This window comes from Herpailurus yagouaroundi, unplaced genomic scaffold (genome assembly GCF_014898765.1).
Source record: "Herpailurus yagouaroundi ecotype Mexico unplaced genomic scaffold, PumYag 165, whole genome shotgun sequence".
In the NCBI taxonomy this organism is placed as follows: Eukaryota; Metazoa; Chordata; class Mammalia; order Carnivora; family Felidae; genus Herpailurus; species Herpailurus yagouaroundi.
In genome coordinates, this window is record NW_024412406.1 from 13832452 (window position 1) to 13852784 (window position 20333).

General features: G+C 36.2%; 1 protein-coding gene and 1 pseudogene across 1 annotated transcript in view; one reads left to right on the plus strand and one right to left on the minus strand.

Moving 5' to 3' along the window:
* Positions 1–17703, minus strand: part of XKR9 (XK related 9) — a 36961-nt gene extending 19258 nt beyond the window's left edge. The window contains exons 1-2 of the mRNA XM_040487627.1: positions 17622–17703; positions 10797–11331 (exon numbers count right to left, since the gene is read on the minus strand). Of these exons, the coding sequence (XP_040343561.1) occupies positions 10797–11068 (272 nt within the window). The 5' untranslated portion in view covers positions 11069–11331; positions 17622–17703. The remainder of the gene's footprint in view (positions 1–10796; positions 11332–17621) is intronic.
* Positions 12862–13400, plus strand: LOC121038017 (mitochondrial import inner membrane translocase subunit TIM14-like; annotated as a pseudogene).
* Positions 17704–20333: the final 2630 nt, after the last annotated feature.

A 20333-nucleotide genomic window follows, 5' to 3' on the forward strand; every position in this document is an offset into this window, starting at 1 on the left:
AAGACATCCAGATGGCCAACCAACACATGAAAAATACTCAACATCATTCATCATCAGGGAAATACAAATTAAAACTACAATGAGATACCACCTCACACCTGTCAGAATGGCTAGCATTAACAACTCAGGCAACAACAGATGTTGGCGAGGATGTGGAAAATGAAGATCTCTTTTGCACTGCTGGTAGGAATGCAAACTGATCTAGCCACTCTAGAAAACAATATGGAAGTCCCTCAAAAAAACTAAAAATAGAACTACCCTACAACCCAGCAATTGCACTACTAGGTATTTATCTAAGGGATACAGGCGTGCTGTTTCAAAGAGGCACATGCATCCCAATGTTTATAACAGTGCTATCGACAATAGCCAAAGTAAGGAAAGAGCCCAAATGTCCACTGACGAATGAATGGATAAAGAAGATGTGGCATATATATATATATATATATATATATATATATACACACACACACATACATGCAGTAGAGTATTACTCAGCAATCAAAAAGAATGAAATCTTGCCATTTGCAACTATGTGCAATTAGTCAGAGAAAGACAAATACCATATGACTTCGTTCACATGAGGACTTTAAGAGACAAAATAGATGAACATAAGGGAAGGGAAGGAAAAATAATATAAAACCAGGAAGGAAACAAAACATAAGAGACTCTTAAATATAGAGAACAAACAGAGGGTTGCTGGAGGGGTTATGGGCTAAATGGGTAAGGGGCATCAAGGAATATACTCCTGAAATCATTGTTGCACTATATGCTAACTAACTTGGATGTAATTTTAAAAAATGAAAAAAATGAATAAAAAAAAATAAAATTCCCATTTTCTTATTCTATTTCTATTATATTTTTCTTTTACTTTTTACTTCACAAGCTCTTTAAATATTAGAAGACTAGGACGCCTGGGTGGCTCGGTTGAGCGACCGACTTCGGCTCAGGTCATGATCTCACAGTGTGTGAGTTCAAGCCCTGCATTGGGCTCTGTGCTGACATCTCACAGCCTGGAGTCTGCTTCAGATTCTGTGTCTCCCTCTCTCTGCCTCTTTCCCGCTCATGTTCTGTCTCTGTCTCTCAAAAATGAATAAACGTTAAAAAAAATTTTTTTTAATATTAGAAGACTAGCACTTTGTCTGTTATAAGCTGCAAATATTTTTCTTCCCTGTTAATGTTGCCTTTTCTTCTTGCTTTGCTTTTGTTTTTGTTGACTTGGGGAATTTTTGTTTTTGTTTATTGACATGCATTTTTATAGGTCAAACCTATAATTTTATGGCTTATGGGTGAGTTATGGTTAGAAAGTTCTGACTCCAAGGCTATAAAGAAATTCTCCCATGTTTTCTTATAGCACCTTTTTTTTTTTTTTGCTTTTTTACAGTAACTATTTATTTAATTGGAATCTATCCTGGTGTTTGATAATTTACCTAGAATATAATCCATAACATGCAATCTTAAATTATCCCTACTCTAAAGTTAATCAAAACTTTACTGTTCTAATGCTGCATATACTTGCTATTGTTTCCTCTTCTAGTCTGGTATATTTCTACAATCTGTGGTCTTTACATGGCATACAGACAAAAACACCTCTTTTCTTATCCTTGTGGTTTGGATTTGGAGGAGTAGGGAGTAGTGCTACCCTGGAAACAAAAGTCTTCCAATTTATCCTTTCATATGTTCTTCTGTCTAGCAGGAATTAGAACACATATTTTCTCACATAAAAGACTGGGAGGCTGAAGACATAAACTGCAACATTTTAAAATTCTCCCAATACCCACCTGTATGTTTCTATCAAGCTACTTCTAAAGAGTTCACCTTTATCACTGAACAAGCTAAACCCTTTTCAAGACCATGTGCCATGCTAGGTTATGGGCTAAGCCTGACTTTTATATGAAGGTCCAATCTAATTATAATTCACATATGCTTTTTTCCCCCAAATGGCTACCCAGTTCTCCCAACACACCTAACGACAAAGCAAGAAATCATTAAGAATGTAGAATTTCTATGTGATACTATCAACTACATTTACTAAATTTCATTTATAGAATACTACAACTAACAACAACAGAACACATATGTTTCAAGTACACATGAAATCATAACGATGGACCATATGTAGGACAGTAAAACAAACCAAAATAAATTTCAAAAGATTGAAATGTCAAAAGTATGTTAGCTGATAATAATGGAATTAATTAGAAATCAATATTAAAATATCTACAGAACACCTGAATACCTGAAAAATTCTTTAAATACAGCCTAAGATTTGGGTAAAAGATGAAGTCACATGGAAAGCAGTTTTTGAACTGATTGATAATAAAAGCACAAACTATCAAAATGTCTGGAAAACAGCAAATTCAAAGGTTTGGAAAATCTTTATAGCTTAAATACTTTTATTAGAAAAAAGAAAGGGTTAATAGTAATGATATAGGTTTTCATAGAAATGAACTACAAAAAGAGGGGGAAAAAAGCCCTAAACACATAGAAAGAAGACAACAATAAAGATAAAAGCAAAAATCAATAAAATAAGTAAGAGACAAACATAGAAAAAACAAAGTCAAAACCTGGTTCTTTAAAAAGACATTAGACACTGATAAACTTCAAACAAGACTGCTGTGGGGTGGGGAGAGGTAAAGAACACAAAATGCCAATATCAGGAATAGAAAAGGTGACAGCACTAAAGAGCCTATAGAGAGCAAAACTACAATAAGGGAATATTAGGAGCAAGTTTACACCAATAAACTGAACAACTGTGATGAAACAGAAAAATTTCCTGAAAAACACAACTTACTAACACTGACAAATGATCAAACAGAAAATCTGAATGAATCTAATTGTTCTAAAAAATCTACTCCATCCATTAACTCCATCCAATACATTTTTTCAAACATTTATGGAAGAAATAGCACCAGCCTTATACTAACTCCTTCAGAAAATAAACAAAGAAGGAACACTTCCCAACTGGGTTATGAGGCTAGCATAAAACTATCTACAACCTGCCAGTGAGGGGTGCCTGGTTGGCTCAGTTAAGCCTGATTTTGGCTTAGGTCAGGAGATCCAGCCCTGAGTCCAGCTCTGCACTGACAGCATGGAACCTGCTTAGAATTCTCTCTCTCCCCCTCTCTCTGCCCCTGCCATCCTCCTTCCCTCCCTCTCTCTAAGTAAATAAACATTTTTTTAACTAAATAACAAAAAATAAAATCCGCCAATGACATTAAAGGAAAATTGTAGGGCACCTGGGGGGCTCAGTCACTTAAGTATCTGACTCTTGATTTTTGGCTCAGGTCATGATCTCACAGTTGTAAGATCAAGTCCTGAATCAGATTCTCTCTCACCCTCCTCCCTCTGCCCCACTTGCACACATGTGCACACTCTCCCTCCCCCACCCCCCACCAGAAAAGAAAAAGAAAATTGTAAAACAATTTGTTGTAAAACAAATATCTCTTATAAGCATGGACACAAAAATGCTTGATGAAATATTTGCAAATGAAATTCAGCAATGTATTAAAAAAATCAAGATCGATTAGGGTCTGTCCCAGGAATGCAAAGTTGGTTTAATAGCCTTAAATCAATCAATGAAAAATGAATTAATGAAAAACCATATGATCTCAACAGGTACAAAAAAAATATTTGACAAAATTAAACATCAATCCATAAAAATAAATCTCTCAAGATTATTAAAAGAGAATGAAATCTCTTTAATCCGATAAAGGGCAGCTATGAAAACCTTACAGCTAACACCAAACTTAACAGCAAAACATGCAACACTTTATCCCTGAGATCAGAAACAAACCAAGAATGTCACTGTCATCACTTCTATTCAATATTTTATTGGAAGACCTAGACAGAGAATGATGCAATACAAAAGATAAATAAAAGGAATAAGCATTTTTAAAAAGGAAATCAAACTATTCCTATTTGTAAATGACATGATGATTAACACAGAAAATACCAAGAAACCAAACAAACAAAAAATAGACTATGTGAGCTCAGCAAGTTCTCAGGAGATTAAGTTAAAAAAAGGTCAGTTGTATTTCTACTCAGTGGAAACAAATAATTGAAAAATGACATTTTAAAGACAATGCCAATTATAATAGCTGGAAAACTGATTCAAATTTATGTAGAAATACAAAGGCCCTAAAATAGACAAAACAATTTTGAAAAAAAACATAATGAATATGACTTCAAGACCCAACTATACGTTGTCTAGAAGAAACCCAGTTTTGACATAAAGACACATACAGATTGAAAGTAAAGATACGTCAAGAGAATGAGAAGACATGCTAAAGATTTGGAGAAAATAATTGTAAAATACATATGATAAACAACTGTTATTCAAAATATATAAAGAACTCTTAAAGCTCAACAATAAAAAAATGACCTGATTAAAAAAATGGGCAAAAACCTGAATAGATACCTCACTTGAGAAGATACATAGATAGCAAGCAAGCATATGAAAACATGCTCCATATCATATGTTATTAGGTAAATGCAAGTTAAAATGAGGTACCACTATCCATCTATTAGAACGGCCAAAATCCAGAATACTGACATCAAATACTGGCAAGAATGTGGAGCAATACAAACTTTCAATCACTGCTGGTGGGAACAGAAAATGGTACAGCCACTTTGGGAAATAGTCTGGCATTTTCTTACCAAATTAAACATACTTAGAGCACCTGGGTGGCTCAGTCAGCTGAGCGTCTGACTCTTGATCTCAGCTAAGGTCATGATCTCACAGTTTTTGATTTTAAGCCCCATGTCAGGCTCTGCACTGATGACATGGAACCTGCATAGGATTTTGTCTCTTCCTCTCTCTGCCCCTCCCCCACTCATTTTTTTCTCTCTCTCAAAATAAATAAACTTTAAAAACACACACACATACTCTGTTAAGAAAAAACAAAAACTTATTCTTACCATATGATCCAGCAATACATACCAGTTCCTTGGTATGTATCAAATTAGTGAAGATTTATGTCCATACAAAGCCTATACATGAATACTCACAGTAACTTTATTCATAATTCCCAAAACTTGGAAACAACTAAGATATCCTTCCTTGGGTAAATGGATAAATAATCTGTGATACATTCAGACAAAGGAATATCATTTAGTGCTAAAAGAAATGAAGAGATACAAAAGAATGTTAAATGCCTATTGCTGAGGGAAGGAAGCCAACTGAAAGGCTACATACTTCATGATTCTAACTGTATAATGTTCTGGGAAAGAACTGGAAGACAGTAAATAGATCAGTAGTTGCCAGGGGTTAGGGAGGCAGTAGGGATGACAGAGCCCAGAGGATTTTTAGGGCAGTGAAACTATTACATATGATACTATATGGTGGATACGTGTCATTATACATTTGTCAAAACCCACAGAATGTACAACACCAAGAATAAACTCCAGTGTAAACTATGGACTTTGGGTGATGATAATGTGTTAATATAAGTTCATCAATTGTAACAAATGTAACATTCTGGTAAGGAATGTTGCTAGTATAGAAAGCTGTTGATGGGGGATTAGGGGATATATGAGAACTTTACTTTCTACTCAACTTTTCTTTGAACCTAAAACTGCTCTAAAAAAATAAAGTCTACTCTAAAGGAGTGAAAAGCATACATGACATAAAGAAGTATTATAAAGCTACGGTAATCAAGACAATATGGTTTCTTTCGAAACGGCATGCTTCCCTATGTAAAAAATTCCTAAAAAAAATTCCTAAGGAGTCTACAAAAGAGTTACTGTAACTAGTAAATGTCTACAAAAAAAGCTATTAGAACTAATAAGTGACCCTATCAAAGTCATAGGGTAGAAGATCATTATAAAAAACAAGAACGAAGGATAAAAATCATGATCATCTCAAGAGATGCAGAAAAACATCCGACAAAGCACAACATCCATTCATGATAAAAACTCTAACAAATTGGGCTTGGAGGGAACATACCTCAACATAATAAAAACCATGTATGACAAACCCAAAGCCAATATCATACTCATTGGTGAAAACCTGTGAGCTTTTGTCTAAGATTAGGAACAAGACAAGATGTCCACTCTCATTATTTTTATTCAACCTATTACTAGAAGTCCTAGCCACAGCAAAAAAGGAAATAAAAGGCATCCAGATTGGTAAGAAAAAAGTTAAACTGTCACTATTTGTGGATGACATGATACTATATACAAAAACCCTAAAGACTCCACCAAAAAACTATTCGAATTGATAAACGAATTCAGTAAAGTTGCAGGATACAAAATCAACATACAGAAATGTGTTGTGTTTCTACACACAAACAACTAACTGGCAGAAAGAAAGAAAAATCCCATTTACAAATGCATCAAAAAGAATAAAATACCTAGGGGGGTGCCTGGGTGGCTCAGTCGGTTGAGCATCCGACTTCAGCTCAGGTCATGATCTCGCAGTTCGTGAGTTCAAGCCCCACATTGGGCTCTGTGCTGACAGCTCAGAGCCTGGAGCCTGCTTTGGATTCTGTGTCTCCCTCTCTCTGCCCCTTCCCTGCTCATGCTCTGTCTCTCTCTGTCTCTCAAAAATGAATAAACATTAAAAAAAATTAAAAAAGAATAAAATACCTAGGAATAAATTTAGCCAAGGAAGTGAATTTAACCTGTACACTAAAAACTGTAAGACACTGAAGAAAACACAACAAGTGAGAAAATATACCATGCTTGTGGATTGGAAAAACAAATATTGTCAAAATGTTCATATTACTCTAGTAATCTAAAGATCCAACACAAAATACCCTTTCAAAATACCAACAGTACTTTTCACAAAACTAAAATGAATAATCCTAAAATTGTATGGAAACACAAAAGATCCTGAAAAACCAAAGCAATCTTAAGAAAGAACAAAGCTGGAGGTGTCATAATCCCAGATCTCAAACTATACTGCAAAACTATAGGAATCAAAATTGTATGGTATTGGGGCACTCGGGTGGCTCTGTCGGTTAAGCCTCTGAGTTCAGCTCAGGTCATGATCTCATAGTTCATGAGTTTAAGCCCCACATCAGGCTCTCTGCTGTCAGCACAGAGCCCGTTTTCAGATCCTCTGCCCCCCTCTCTCTCTGCCTTTATCCCGCTCATGCTTTCTCTCTCAAAAATAAACATTTTTTAAAAATACAGTATGGTATTGGCACCAAAAAAAAAAGACACATAAATCGACGAATAGAATAATGTCCAGCAATAAACCCATGCTTGTATGTCAATTAATCCACAAAAACTAAGCAAGAATATACAATGGGAAAAAGACAGTCTCCTTAATAAATGGTGCTGTGAAAACTGTACAGCTACAAGCAAAAGAATGAAACCGGACCACTTTTTAACACAACAATAAACTCAAAATGGTTTAAAGACCCAAATGTAATACCTAAAACCATAAAACTTTTAAAGGAAAACACACGCAGTAAACTCTTGACATCAGCCTTAGCCACATTTTTCTGGATCTGTCTCCACAGGCAAGGGAAACAAAAGCAAAAATAAGCTACTGGGACTGCATCAAACTAAAAAGATTTTACAAAACAAAGGAAACCATCAACAACAAAAAAAGGTAACCTATCATATTTGCAAATGATATATCTGACAAGGGGTTAATATTCAAAATATGTAAAGAACTCATACAACTCAACACCAAAAACCCACAATGATCTGATAAAAAAATCGGCAGACAACCTGAAGAGATATTTTTTTCCAAAAAAGACATACAGACACATGAAAACATGCTCGACATCACCAATTATCAGGGAAATCAAACCAAAACCCACAATGAGATATCACCTCACACCAATCAGAATGGCTAGTATCAAAAAGACATAAAATAAGTGTTGGCAAGGAGGTAGAGAAAAGCAAACCCTCATGCATTATTGGTGGGAATATACGTTGGTACATCCACTATGGAAAACAACATAGTTTCCTCAAAATATTAAAAATAGAAATCCTGTACAATCCAATAATTTCACTTCCACATTTACCCCCCCACAAATACTAATTCAAAAAGATATATGTACTCCTATGTGTACTTCAGCATAATTTACAATAACCAAGATACGGAAGCAACCAAAGTATCTATCAATAGATGAATGGATAAGGATGATGTAGTATATTCACAACAGAGTATTTTTTTAATGTTTATTTATTTTGAGAGAGAGTGCATGTGCACGTGTGCAGAAGTGGGGAAGGGGCAGAGAGGGAGAGAGAGAATACCAAGCAGGCTCCATGCTTTCAGTGCAGAGCCCAACACAGGGCTCAATCTCACGAACCGTGAGTCATGACCTAAGGCAAAATCAGGAGTCTGGCAGTTAACCGACTGAACCACCCAGGCACTCCCACAATGGAGTATTACTCAGCCATAAAAGAATGAGCTCTTGCCATTTGCAACAACATGGATGGACCTTGAAGGCATTATGCTGAGTGAAATAAGTCAGAGAAAGACAAATATCATATGATTTCACTTATCTGTGGAATCTAAAAATCAAAACAAGACAAACAGAAACAGACTCATAAATACAGACTGGCAGTTACCAGAAGCAGGGAATGAGAGGATAAGCAAAATAGGTGAAGGGGAGTAAGAGGTACAAACCTCCAGTTATAAAATAAATGAGGATAAAAAAGTACAGCATAGGATATGTAGTCAATAATATAATAACTTTGTGTGGTGACAGATGGTAACCACACTTATCCTGGTGAGCATTTTGTAACATATATAATAGTTGAATTACTGTGTTGTACATCTGAAACTAATATATAAACTATACTTCAGTTTTTTAAAATCCATTTGAAAAATAAAAACTATACGTTTATATATCAGCAATAAAAAATTGGAAATTAAAATTAAAAATAAATAGCACTTATAATAGCATCCAAAAAAATGAAATACTTAGGGATAACTATAACAAAGCATATATAAGACCTATACATTAAGGACACCTGGTGGCTCAGACTGTTGAGTGTTAGACTCTTGATTTCTACTCAGGTCATGATCTCGTGGTTCATGAGATCAAGCCCTACATAGGGCTCTGCACCGACAGTGCAGAATCTGCTTGAGATTCTCTCCCTCCCTCTCTCTCTGCTCCCCTACCTCTTACACATGCTCTTTCTATCTTTTTCTCTCTCTCTCAAAATAAATAAATAAACTTTAAAAAAAGACCTATACGTGAAAAAACCACAAAACTTTGTTTAAGGAAATTTTCAAAAGTTTAAATAAATGGACAGAAAAACCTTGTTCATGGACTAAATGACTAAATGACTCAAAACTCTTAAGATGCCTTTTATATAGGTATATGCGCATCTTATCATATGTAAAATTATACCTTAATAAGCTGATTTGTTTAAAAACTGATCAGTATATTTATTGTTGACACAGACTTTCCTGGAACAGAGTCGTATACCAGTTATGCATTACCTAAGTAACACCAAGGAACCTCAAGCTAAGAATTTAAATGTAGATCCCATCTGATAGACCTTTTAGGCATCTCCTAAGAATAAACTCAAAGCCTCTACAGAGGGCTTGGTGAAGGCCCCACAAATAATTTTTTCAAGAGCAATGACCGGAACATGATCATTGACACCAGGTACACAGGAAAACAAGGCAATATGAGTACTCGATAGCAGAAGCAGAACCAGTTGGAACAAACCTGAAAAGGCTTCAGACATTGCAATTATAAATGAAACAACTAAGGAAATTATAAAAAGTAACAGAGCAGACTTGAAAAGAACCAAATAGAGTTTCCAAATATAAAAATTATAATAGTCAAAATTTGAAACTCAGTGGTTGGATGTAATAACATTTTGCCCACAGCAAAACAAAGTACTAGTGAAATTTTTTAAAGAGTTATGAAAAAAATTCACAGAATGTACCACAGAGAGTCAGAAAATAAAAATTGAAAACATCTAACATGTAACACTCACATTAGATAGTGTGAGGTCTAATTTATATTTTCTTGGAATCCCGGAAGGAAATGTGGCAAAACTTTAGAAAAGACTGGCATTTAATTTCTGAATAGCAACAATGGAAACCCAAGAAAATATCATATGCAGAGACAAAATAACTACTCACTAGATTTCTAGAGCCACTAAAATATCTCTCAAGATAAGATGGTTATTAAAATAGCCCAAATTCAAAATCTAACTGTAACAAAACAATTAATCCTATCATCTTAATATTTGTCTGTAATTTTTCTCTTTACCTAGAATATATATATTCTTTTAACATAATTAAATTCCTTAATATAATAATGAAAATGTCAGATGAAATTAGACATACAGAAAATCACAGAATTCTCAGGACTATTTGGATCCTAGTTTCTTTAACTATAAAATAAGGTTTTGAACAAGATGATTCTTAAGGTTGTTTTTAGTTCTGCACATGGCTACTGCATTATTGCAGTAAAAATTTCATTTAGTTAAATCAGTGGCATAAGTAACTTGAAAAATTAAGTGCTCTATCAGAGTTGCAAGTGATAATCTATATTTACGTTATCAGGCTTAGAATATAAAATAGAAGATAAAAGATTCACAAGGCACAGAAAAGAGTCATTTCCCTCCTATATTAAGTGAATACATATCAGAAAAAATAACTTAATTAGGTATATTAAAACATTCTATTAATGAACCTGGAAAATTCTAACAGTACAGCAATGACTCATATAAGCACTGATACTAAGGAGCAAGTAACCTTTGTGCTACATGCAAATAGGGGATCTTTGTACATTTCACTACCCAAACACAGAAACATAGTTTTTATTTGGATGAAGGAAAAATAGTGTTAATGATCAAAAGTGTATGCTCACCTTGTAAAAACTCCTCCTTGCAAGCAATGAAGTAGAAGAAAACAATGCTGACTTTCTTGGCCTGCTTTTTTAAAATCAGCCTTGAACCAAGAATAACTAAAACACTGAACCACAAGTGTTCCAAAGAACATAAAGCTTACTGTTAAAATACCAAAAACATATTGTCCTTCATGGAAAAACCTGACAGACACCCAGATGTCCACAATTAAATCAGTTATATAGATTACAATGCCAAGAACTGACATCATAAAATTCAATTTAGTGTATTTCATTATGAATCACTATAGCTCTTGGTTAGCTGCTTTTCTCTCTCTCACACACACACAAAGAACAAATATTTGTGTCCATTAGGATAGCAATGAATTTTAGTTTCTGTTCCCTGAATTTATTCAGAAGAAAGAATAAATATTATGAGATTGGAACACTAAAACTAAAGTGACTAATTTTAATTTTCTTTTCTAAACCTCCTATCCATATCCAATGTTAAAAGTCTTCATTCAGTTTTCTCAATGATCTTCATTACAGATGACAACACCTAAAATGAAAGATACATAAAAGATTCTAAAAATCTTGAGTATAATATTAGTCCATGACTTTATCAAACATGTACTTTTTCTAAAAACAACATATTACCACTACATACAGTTCTTATAATAGCTTTGGTAAAGTAAAGCCTCAGAAATAAACTTATTAGTTGACAACTTCCTGTCAGACTACTTACCTTTTATTTTTTTATTGTTATTTTTTTTTTAATTTTTTTTTTTCAACGTTTATTTATTTTTGGGACAGAGAGAGACAGAGCATGAACGGGGGAGGGGCAGAGAGAGAGGGAGACACAGAATCGGAAACAGGCTCCAGGCTCCGAGCCATCAGCCCAGAGCCTGACGCGGGGCTCGAACTCACGGACCGCGAGATCGTGACCTGGCTGAAGTCGGACGCTTAACCGACTGCGCCACCCAGGCGCCCCCAGACTACTTACCTTTTAAAAACCATAACCTACTAACAAAAATATTTATCACTTGTCTATCTAAAGTGGCAAAAAACTAGAAATGATCTAAATGTGGCAACATAAGGAATTGGTAAATAATGGTAGATTCACAAAATGCAACATTACACAGCTACCAAAAAATATTTAACAAAGGTGCAACAGCTGTGAAAATTTTTAATATGGTTCTTAAATTTTATTTTAATTCATTAGTTAACACACAGTGTTATATTAGTTTCAGGTGTACAATATAGTGATTCAACTATTCCGTACATCACCCAGTGCTCATCACCACAAATTCACTTCTTAATCCCCCATCATCTATTTCGCCCATCCCCCCACCCACCTCCCCTCTGGTAACAATCAGTTTGTTCTCTGTAGTTAACTTTATATAGTTTCGATTCAGCAATTCCACGAATCAAGCCTAGGGAAATAGTCACAAATGTGTACAAAGATATGTGCTCTTTGCAAAACCTGTTTTTAGAACAGCAAAAAGTTGAAAACTATTTAGATGACAAGAGACCTAGTTCAAGAAGTTAATTTACCTCCATAGCAAAGAATATACTATGCAACTTTTAAAAAGAATGAAGCAGCTCTGTATAAATTGACTTCAGAAGATCTCCAAGATATGTTAAGCAAAAAAAGCAAGTGCCAGAAGGAAAAATATAGCATTTATGGTTTTCAATTATACATGGAGAAAGTAAGGAAGTTGGGAGTAGAAAGTAAATGCAATTTCAATCCTGTAATTAATTACTCTTTTATATTGTTGGAGTTTTTTCCAGAGACATGTACTCATGTATTACTTATATAATCTCTTAAAATACAAATAATAGTAAATGATACTTTTAAAGAATTTGAATGACTGGAAAAATGTTTATGCTACTAATGTTAGCTAACATTTACTTAGCCCTATGTGTCAGGCATTAAACTAAATCTTATACAAGATTTAGATGTAAGGTTAAATTTGATGTAAGATTAATTCTTACATGAAATTTAGGAGATAGGTACTACTATTATGACCCCTATTTTATAAATGTGGGCTGAATGCAATCCACAGACAAAATCTGTCTGACTTGAAAGATGCTCCCACATTTCGTGGGGTGTGTGTGTCTGGGCCCTTTGGACTGGCCAGTGGTGCTCTCTGGTAAAGGCATGGAATTGGTGGCTGCAGCCTCTAGGCTGGGTAGAAGCAGGGGACTTAAACCAGACCCAGAGCCAGAGCCAGTACAGTGGTAGCAAATGGATTGACCATTACTGCTGCAGGATTTGCAGGCTGTTATAATTTTGTAAGCCATAAACCATACGGAGCCTAAAGCAAAACAAGCTTTTCAAAATCTACCAAAATCTGCCTTCAGTGGTCGCTATTCAGAGGTGGGTTTGAACCCGAAATGACAAAATGAGAAGCAGCACTAATAGCAGGAGTAAGCTAAAAAAATAATAATAATAAAATAAAAATAAAAAATAAGTAGTAGGCATAAGCTCTACTGCCAATAAAGGAAAAACAAGAGATGCTCAGCAACGAATTACGATTTTAAATCACCTAGAAAAGAGAGGATCTCCTTATAGCAGCCAAAATCAATGAAGCTACAGATTTACTACAAGGTCAAGCTAAAAAATGAAGTAAATATGCAATGATTTTTTTTTAATTTGAGGGGGGGGGAGGGGCAGAGAGATAGAGAGAATCCCAAGCAGGCTCCATGTTCAGCATGGAGCCTGATGTGGGGCTTGATCCTGGGATCATAACCTGAGCCGAAATCAAGAGTCAGACACTCAACAAACTAAGCCACCCAGGTGCTGCATGTGCAATGAATTTTAAGTTCTTATTAGTTTATGTTTAAGAGTGCCAGCTTTTTATAATAAAATGTTTCAAAGCTACAAAAAAAAAGAAAAAGAAAAAAAGTTTGAGTCAACAGTGTTTTTTTTTTTAAATTTTCCTAAGTAATTGCCAATATTTCATATAAAAATCCAGATTTTTCACAGCTATCAAAAAACTGACAGATCTGCTACAATAGGCTAATATTCCTTCATTAGTAGTGGATGCCTCCTACTAATGGGGGCATGCTCTCTCAAGTTCACCACAGTAGCAAGCCACCTAACTTCAGTCATTTCAGCAGCTGGGTCTCAATGCTAATACAGCTACCTACTAGCTGTGTGTCCTTAAACATGTTCTTTTACCTGCCTATGCCTTATTTTCTTTCACCTGAAATATGGAAATAATAATGGCATATACCTCACAGGGTTGTTGTGAAAACTAAGAAAGGTAATATGTATAACACACATAAACCTCTAGCACTTGGCATACAGTTAGAGCTCAATAAATGTTAAGTTACCATCATTACCTTGCCTGCCTCCCTGATCCCTGTAAGCATCTGAGTTTGGCATCTTTGACTTCACTTTCAAGAATGTTAAGTAAAAATATGGGGCGCCTGGGTGGCACAGTCGGTTAAGCGTCCAACTTCAGCCAGGTCACGATCTCGCGGTCCGTGAGTTCGAGCCCCGCTTCAGGCTCTGGGCTGATGGCTCGGAGCCTGGAGCCTGTTTCCGATTCTGTGTCTCCCTCTCTCTCTGCCCCTCCCCCGTTCATGCTCTGTCTCTCTCTGTCCCCAAAATAAATTAAAAATCGTTGAAAAAAATTAAAAAAAAAAGAATGTTAAGTAAAAATAAATACTGTGGCATATTCTTATGTTGAAGTACTAACCACCAGTGTGACTGTATTTAGAGATAGGCCTCTCAGGAGGTAATTAAGTTTAAAAGGAATAATAAGGACAGAGCCCTAATCCAATAGGACTGATGCCCTTATAAAACAAAGTGACAGAGGTGCCTGGGTGGCTCAGTTGGTTGAACATCCGACTCTAGCCCAGATCATGATCTCGCATTCATGGGTTCAAGCCCCATGTGCTGACACAGCCTGGAGCCTGCTTCAGATTCTGTGTCTCCCTGTCTCTCTGCCCCTCCCCCTGCTCGCACTCTGTCTCTCCCTGTCTCTCAAAAAATAAAATAAAACGTTAAATTTTTTTCAATGAAGTGACAGCACAGACCTATCTCCCCCACACACCCTCCTCCCATACACTCACATGAGGACACAGCAAGAAGGCAGTCATCTGCAACCAACAAAAAGAGGACTCACAAGAAACCAACCCTGCTGGCAACATGATATTGGACTTCTGGACTCCAGAACTGTAAACAATTAATTTCTGTTGTTTAAGCCACATAGTCTGCGGTATTCTGTTATGGCAGCCTGAATAGACTAACACCTGATATGCTCTACAAAGAACATTTATTACTTTAAAAACCAGGAAGGGGCAATGTTACTAAAAACACACACAACCCAATACTTACAGTGTTCTCGTTATTTTACCACATATAAGTATTTTGTTTAAAAGTCTTCAAAATTATATTAAAAGGTATTTCACTCTTCTTACAGAAAAAAAAAAAAAAAAAACAGGCTATTACTACTTTTCCTGTCAAGAATGCTGTGGCCAACAGGATAGAAAAAAATAATTTTAAAATCTGAGTTTTCCCTATCCAGCAGGCCATGAATTTCCCTGCAGTATGCTTCTTATTTTAAAATGAAAGACATCATGCCCAACATAAGCACGGAGTTTAGGAGGATGAGATTTAATCAGAAGGTTCTGTTCAATTGAATTAAATACTTACTTAGAACCTACCATGTGCTATTTTAGGCTTTTGGGATATATCAAATGACAAAAGAGACAAAAATTCCTGCCCTTGTGGAACTTACATCCTAGCAGAGGAAGACAATCAATTAACAACAAAAATAGTAAGTGAATGAAATATTATACTGGAAGGTGATAAGTATTATGGAAAAAAACACAACTCTAGGAGTTGAGAGTAGAGATAGGCTCATCATGAGTTGAAATTTTATTTTTTTAATTTTTTAAATATTTACTTATTTTTGATAGAACACAAGGTGGGGGCGGGGGAGGAGAAGAGAGGGAGACACAGAATCTGAAGCAGGTGCCAGGCTCTGAGCTGTCAGCACAGAGCCTGATGAAGGGCTCAAACCCACAGACCATGAGATCATGACCTGAGCTGAAGTCAGTCCCCCAACTGACTAAGCCACCCGGGTGCCCCCCATCATGAGTTGCAATTTTAACTTAGAATAGTCAGGACAGGCCTCACTGAGGAGGTAGACAAATGAGTAATGAAATTAGTTATGTCTATATCATGTGGAAAAGTTTTCCAGGTGAAAAGAACAGCTAGTTTGAAAATCTAATGTACTAGATTTCAAATATATCCTCCAGAAACAAAAGCTCCACCAAAAATTGGCAAATTCCTTACCATGGTCATACTGGATGTGTTCAATGTGCATCCAAACCCTGTTCTAATATCATTCTAAAAAATATAGTATTTTTGTAAGTTTTTATTTAAATTCTAGTTAATATATAGTATATAATATCAGTTTCAGGAGAATTTAGTGATTCATCACTTACATGTAACACCCAGTGCTCATCACAAGTGCCCTCCTTAATACTGATCACTCATTTGGCCCATCCCCCGCCCACCTCCCCTCCAGCAACTCTTAGTTTATTCTCTATCAATAAGAGTCTCTTATGGTTTGCCTCCCTCTTTTTTTTCTCCCTGCCCTTATGTGCATCTGTTTTGTTTCTTAAATTCCACATATGAGTGAAATCATATGGTATTTGTCTTTCTCTGACTGACTTATTTTGCTAGACATAATACACTCTAGCTCCAACCACATCACTGCAAATGGCAAGATTTCCTTCTTTTCGATGGCTGAGTAATGTTCCATTGTATAGATATACACATCTTCTTTATCCATTCATCAGTCAATAGACCTTTGGGCTCTTTCCATAATTTGGCTATTGTTGATAATGCTGCTGTGAACATCGGGGTGCATGTGCCCCTTCCAATCAGTATTTTTGTATCCGTTTTGGGTAAATACCTAGTAGTGCAATTGTTGGGTCACAGAGTAGTCCTATTTTTAATTTTAAAAATGAAATTTGTTAAGCTTCACTACCTAGGGAAAAGAATATCACATATATAATGGAAGAACAGATAATAGTAACAATAGCTACCACTGCTGAGGGTTTACTATGTGTGAAGTATTTTTAGACACATTTTATTTAATACTCACAAATCTCTATGAGAAGGGTATTATTGGCCAGAATTCTGAGGCTTGTGAGTTATCTCTAATGAGTAAACTGACTTTAATGTAGATAATTTCCTTAACGTTACAGACCTAAGCACTCCATGGGTACATTTCTTAATCACTATCCCCACAAAGATAGTTTCCTTTACCTGGCCTGGATATGGAAATCACTTGCAATTCTGAAACAAATTTTACAAAATGGCAAAAATAATTTCTAAGTTATTGGCAAAACATCAGACTCAATAGACTGATCTGACATGGCAACTTCTATAATCTTAACTTAGGCAGAACGTAATGCCAACTGGAAAGAAAACTACATAGCAAGGAAATAAACATAGCAGCTCTCATAAAGAGGCTCTCCAGCTCCTTCAATGACCACATAGTTGTATAAATTATATAAAGGATGGTTCCTATCTATCCCTACAGTATAATCACTGTTCCATTTATCACCTTAGGACAAATAATACCACCTACAAAATTTGACTTCATAGAGAATTTGTGATACGTGCTGACTTAATAGGACAGTTTCAATCCAATTTCAGTCAAAGGTCAACCCAGCTATGTGGCTAACTGGCTGCCAGCCAAAATAAATAACCTTTGCCCGCTGTGTGGGAACTCTTTGCAATAATCCAGACATCCGAAGAAATAAAAACTAGCAAACTTTTGTTTGTTAACCAAATTCAATACATATAAAATACAGACTTACTTGCCAAGTATAAAAAGCTGTCTTTAACTCAAAGTCCCTTCTGGAAAATCTTCATCCTTGGCATCTTTTATTTCTTCTTCACTGAAAATAAGTGTCATTAAAGGGTATGTAAACCTTTAAGATCGAATACTAAAATGAAACTGAAATCATCTGTTAGTCATATTATGGGATTTCCTCATCTAGTGATAACAGAGTTTATGTCACTGGAACTTACAGTACACCCTTTCATAACTATCACATTGGGAGAAGGAATCACATGGCCCCTTTTATAAGTTAACTAGGTTACCAGGTTTTACTGTATTCAAAATTTAAGTTTCAAGAAAATACAATTTGCTTCCCAGCATATCCAAGTAGATGACAAGTGTATGAAAAGGAAGGAGAGAGATTGTTCAATTTGAAGTACTCTGATAAAGAAATTTATGAAGTATTTTTAACTTAGTGCCACCTACCTTTTTCAAACTATATACCTTCTCAAACCCTATGCCCCAAGAACATATGATTACTGGTTTCTCTTCCCCAAATAAATACTACAGTTCTTCTATTTCCAAGCCTTTTCTCAACATTATTTACTGTTTAGAATACCCTTCCTACCTCCATCTATCTGATCAAGTTCTATCAGTCCTTTAAGAATCAGTTCAAAGCCCTACCACCTTTAAGCTTTCCCAGATCTTCCCAGTTAATTTGATTCTCCCCTTCCCCCTTGCAATCCCACCACTTCAACTATACTTCTCTAGGATTTACCCACACATGCTTTAAAATAAGATAATGTATGTCTCCTTCCTAGTTATAAACCTCTAGAAAGCCAACTAACATTTTTAACACCCCCCCATATGTCTACAACAATACGTTGCACATTGTAGGCAGATGATAAATGATTGTAAATAAATTAACTGAACAGAATATAAAATATTTCATCTTATTTCTTGAAGAAGGGCTTTAACTTCAAGTCACATTTCTAAACATATACACAAAGACAATTTTGTATCAGCAGCCTAGAACTCTTCTGAGCTCAACACATATATCCAACTGTCTATATATTTCTTTACCAGAATATCCCATAATCATCCTAATTTCAGTTTGTCCAAACCAAGTTCACTACCCAATCTCTGTTCCTCCTCTTCTGCTGGTGTCTAAGGTCTCAAATCAAGTCACTCAACTTTTATATTATTTGTTGGGTCCATTCTCTGCCAAATGAAGAGCTTGGCAACAGATTAAAAGAACTTGAGATGGAACCCACAAAGGAAAGTCTAACTTAAAACAAAAAGTCAAGGGATAGAAGAATGGAGCTGCCCACAAGTCCCAGAAATTATTGTTCCACCATTTTCTCAAAGGTTGGCTGACTTTCCAGCTCAGGGATTTTAAAAAAGGAAAATGGAAGTAGCTTCCTGACTGAATACCCATTAAGTGATGGCTACAAATAAATAAAATTGGGAAGTTGAAAATGCCTGATGTGGGGAATTTTTATGATTCTTCCAAACATTTTTTTTTAAGGGCATATTGCCAGCCTTCCTATTACAACGGGGATAATTTACGTGATTATTTCAGCAAAGGTTTTTGAAACACTTTTCCATTAAAAGTACATCTTTGAGACACAAGGCAAAGAAAATGTTATACATGATACAGGTGTGTCTTTCAAGAAATCTGGAATAGTAAACTAATGATTTGCAAAATAAATATTGTACAAATTAATAGCAGTCTTTTCTTCAGAAATACCCGCAAAAAAAAAAAAAAAAGTTAAACTGTGTTTCCTAAATTTTAGAACCACAAGCAACTACTGTCAATTTCTCATTTGTTTTGAAAAAGAAGTGGGCTGGGACAGTGAAGATGACCTAGATCGCTTTTGAGGTAGGGCTTACAGACGATTGTCGTAACTCAATGAAACTGATCATAGGATCTGTGCATTTCCTTTTAGGTAACTTGTAACTAGATTTTTTTTTTTTTTTTAATAGGTAGCAGTGGTTAATACTGGGATAGTTAGTGCTGAACAGCTTAGAAATGGACTCCTTATAGAGAAAATAACTCCCTTAGGTCTTAGGCACACAACTCCTCACGGCCGACCAAGGTGTCTGGGCAGGAACACGGCCCGCGGAGGGAGTGACAAGCTCCTTGAACGTGACCAGATGGGGGCAAAGCAGCAGACGCTGAGCGGGGGTTCATAGCTGTCACCTGGGCAAGTCTCCAAATCGTTTTTCATTTGTAAAGCGGCCATAAAAATAGCGCCTACGTCTTAATGTTGTGAGGGTTAAATAGTGTCTAGAGAAAGCACTCAGCATAGCAGTAAGGACGAAGTAAATATTAGCTGCCGCTATTATAAAAGATTCACAAGCTCCTTCTCCCTCACACACACACTCACACACCGCCATGGCCTAAAAACGAGAGGCCAATGTTTTGTAACCAACCCCACACCTGCCTGCCCTTTGCTCCACTACAAGACTTCCTGGGTTAAAACGTCTCTCGACCACTGAGATGAACTCGCCTGTCTGGACACAAATCCCTGTGAAGGCACCAGGCTCTGTGACAGGCGACAGCGCCCGACGAGCCGGAACCCAACCCGGCCTCAAGAGGCCTCGAGCCACGCGCCTTCGCTCGCCCGCCCTCCCGCCAGTGCCGGCGCAGCCCGGGAGGCGTCCTTTGACCTCTGGCCCCGCCCCCAGCACAGCTGAGTTCTCCTCCCGTCGGGCGAGCGCGGCGTCAGCTGACTGCCGGCCCCGC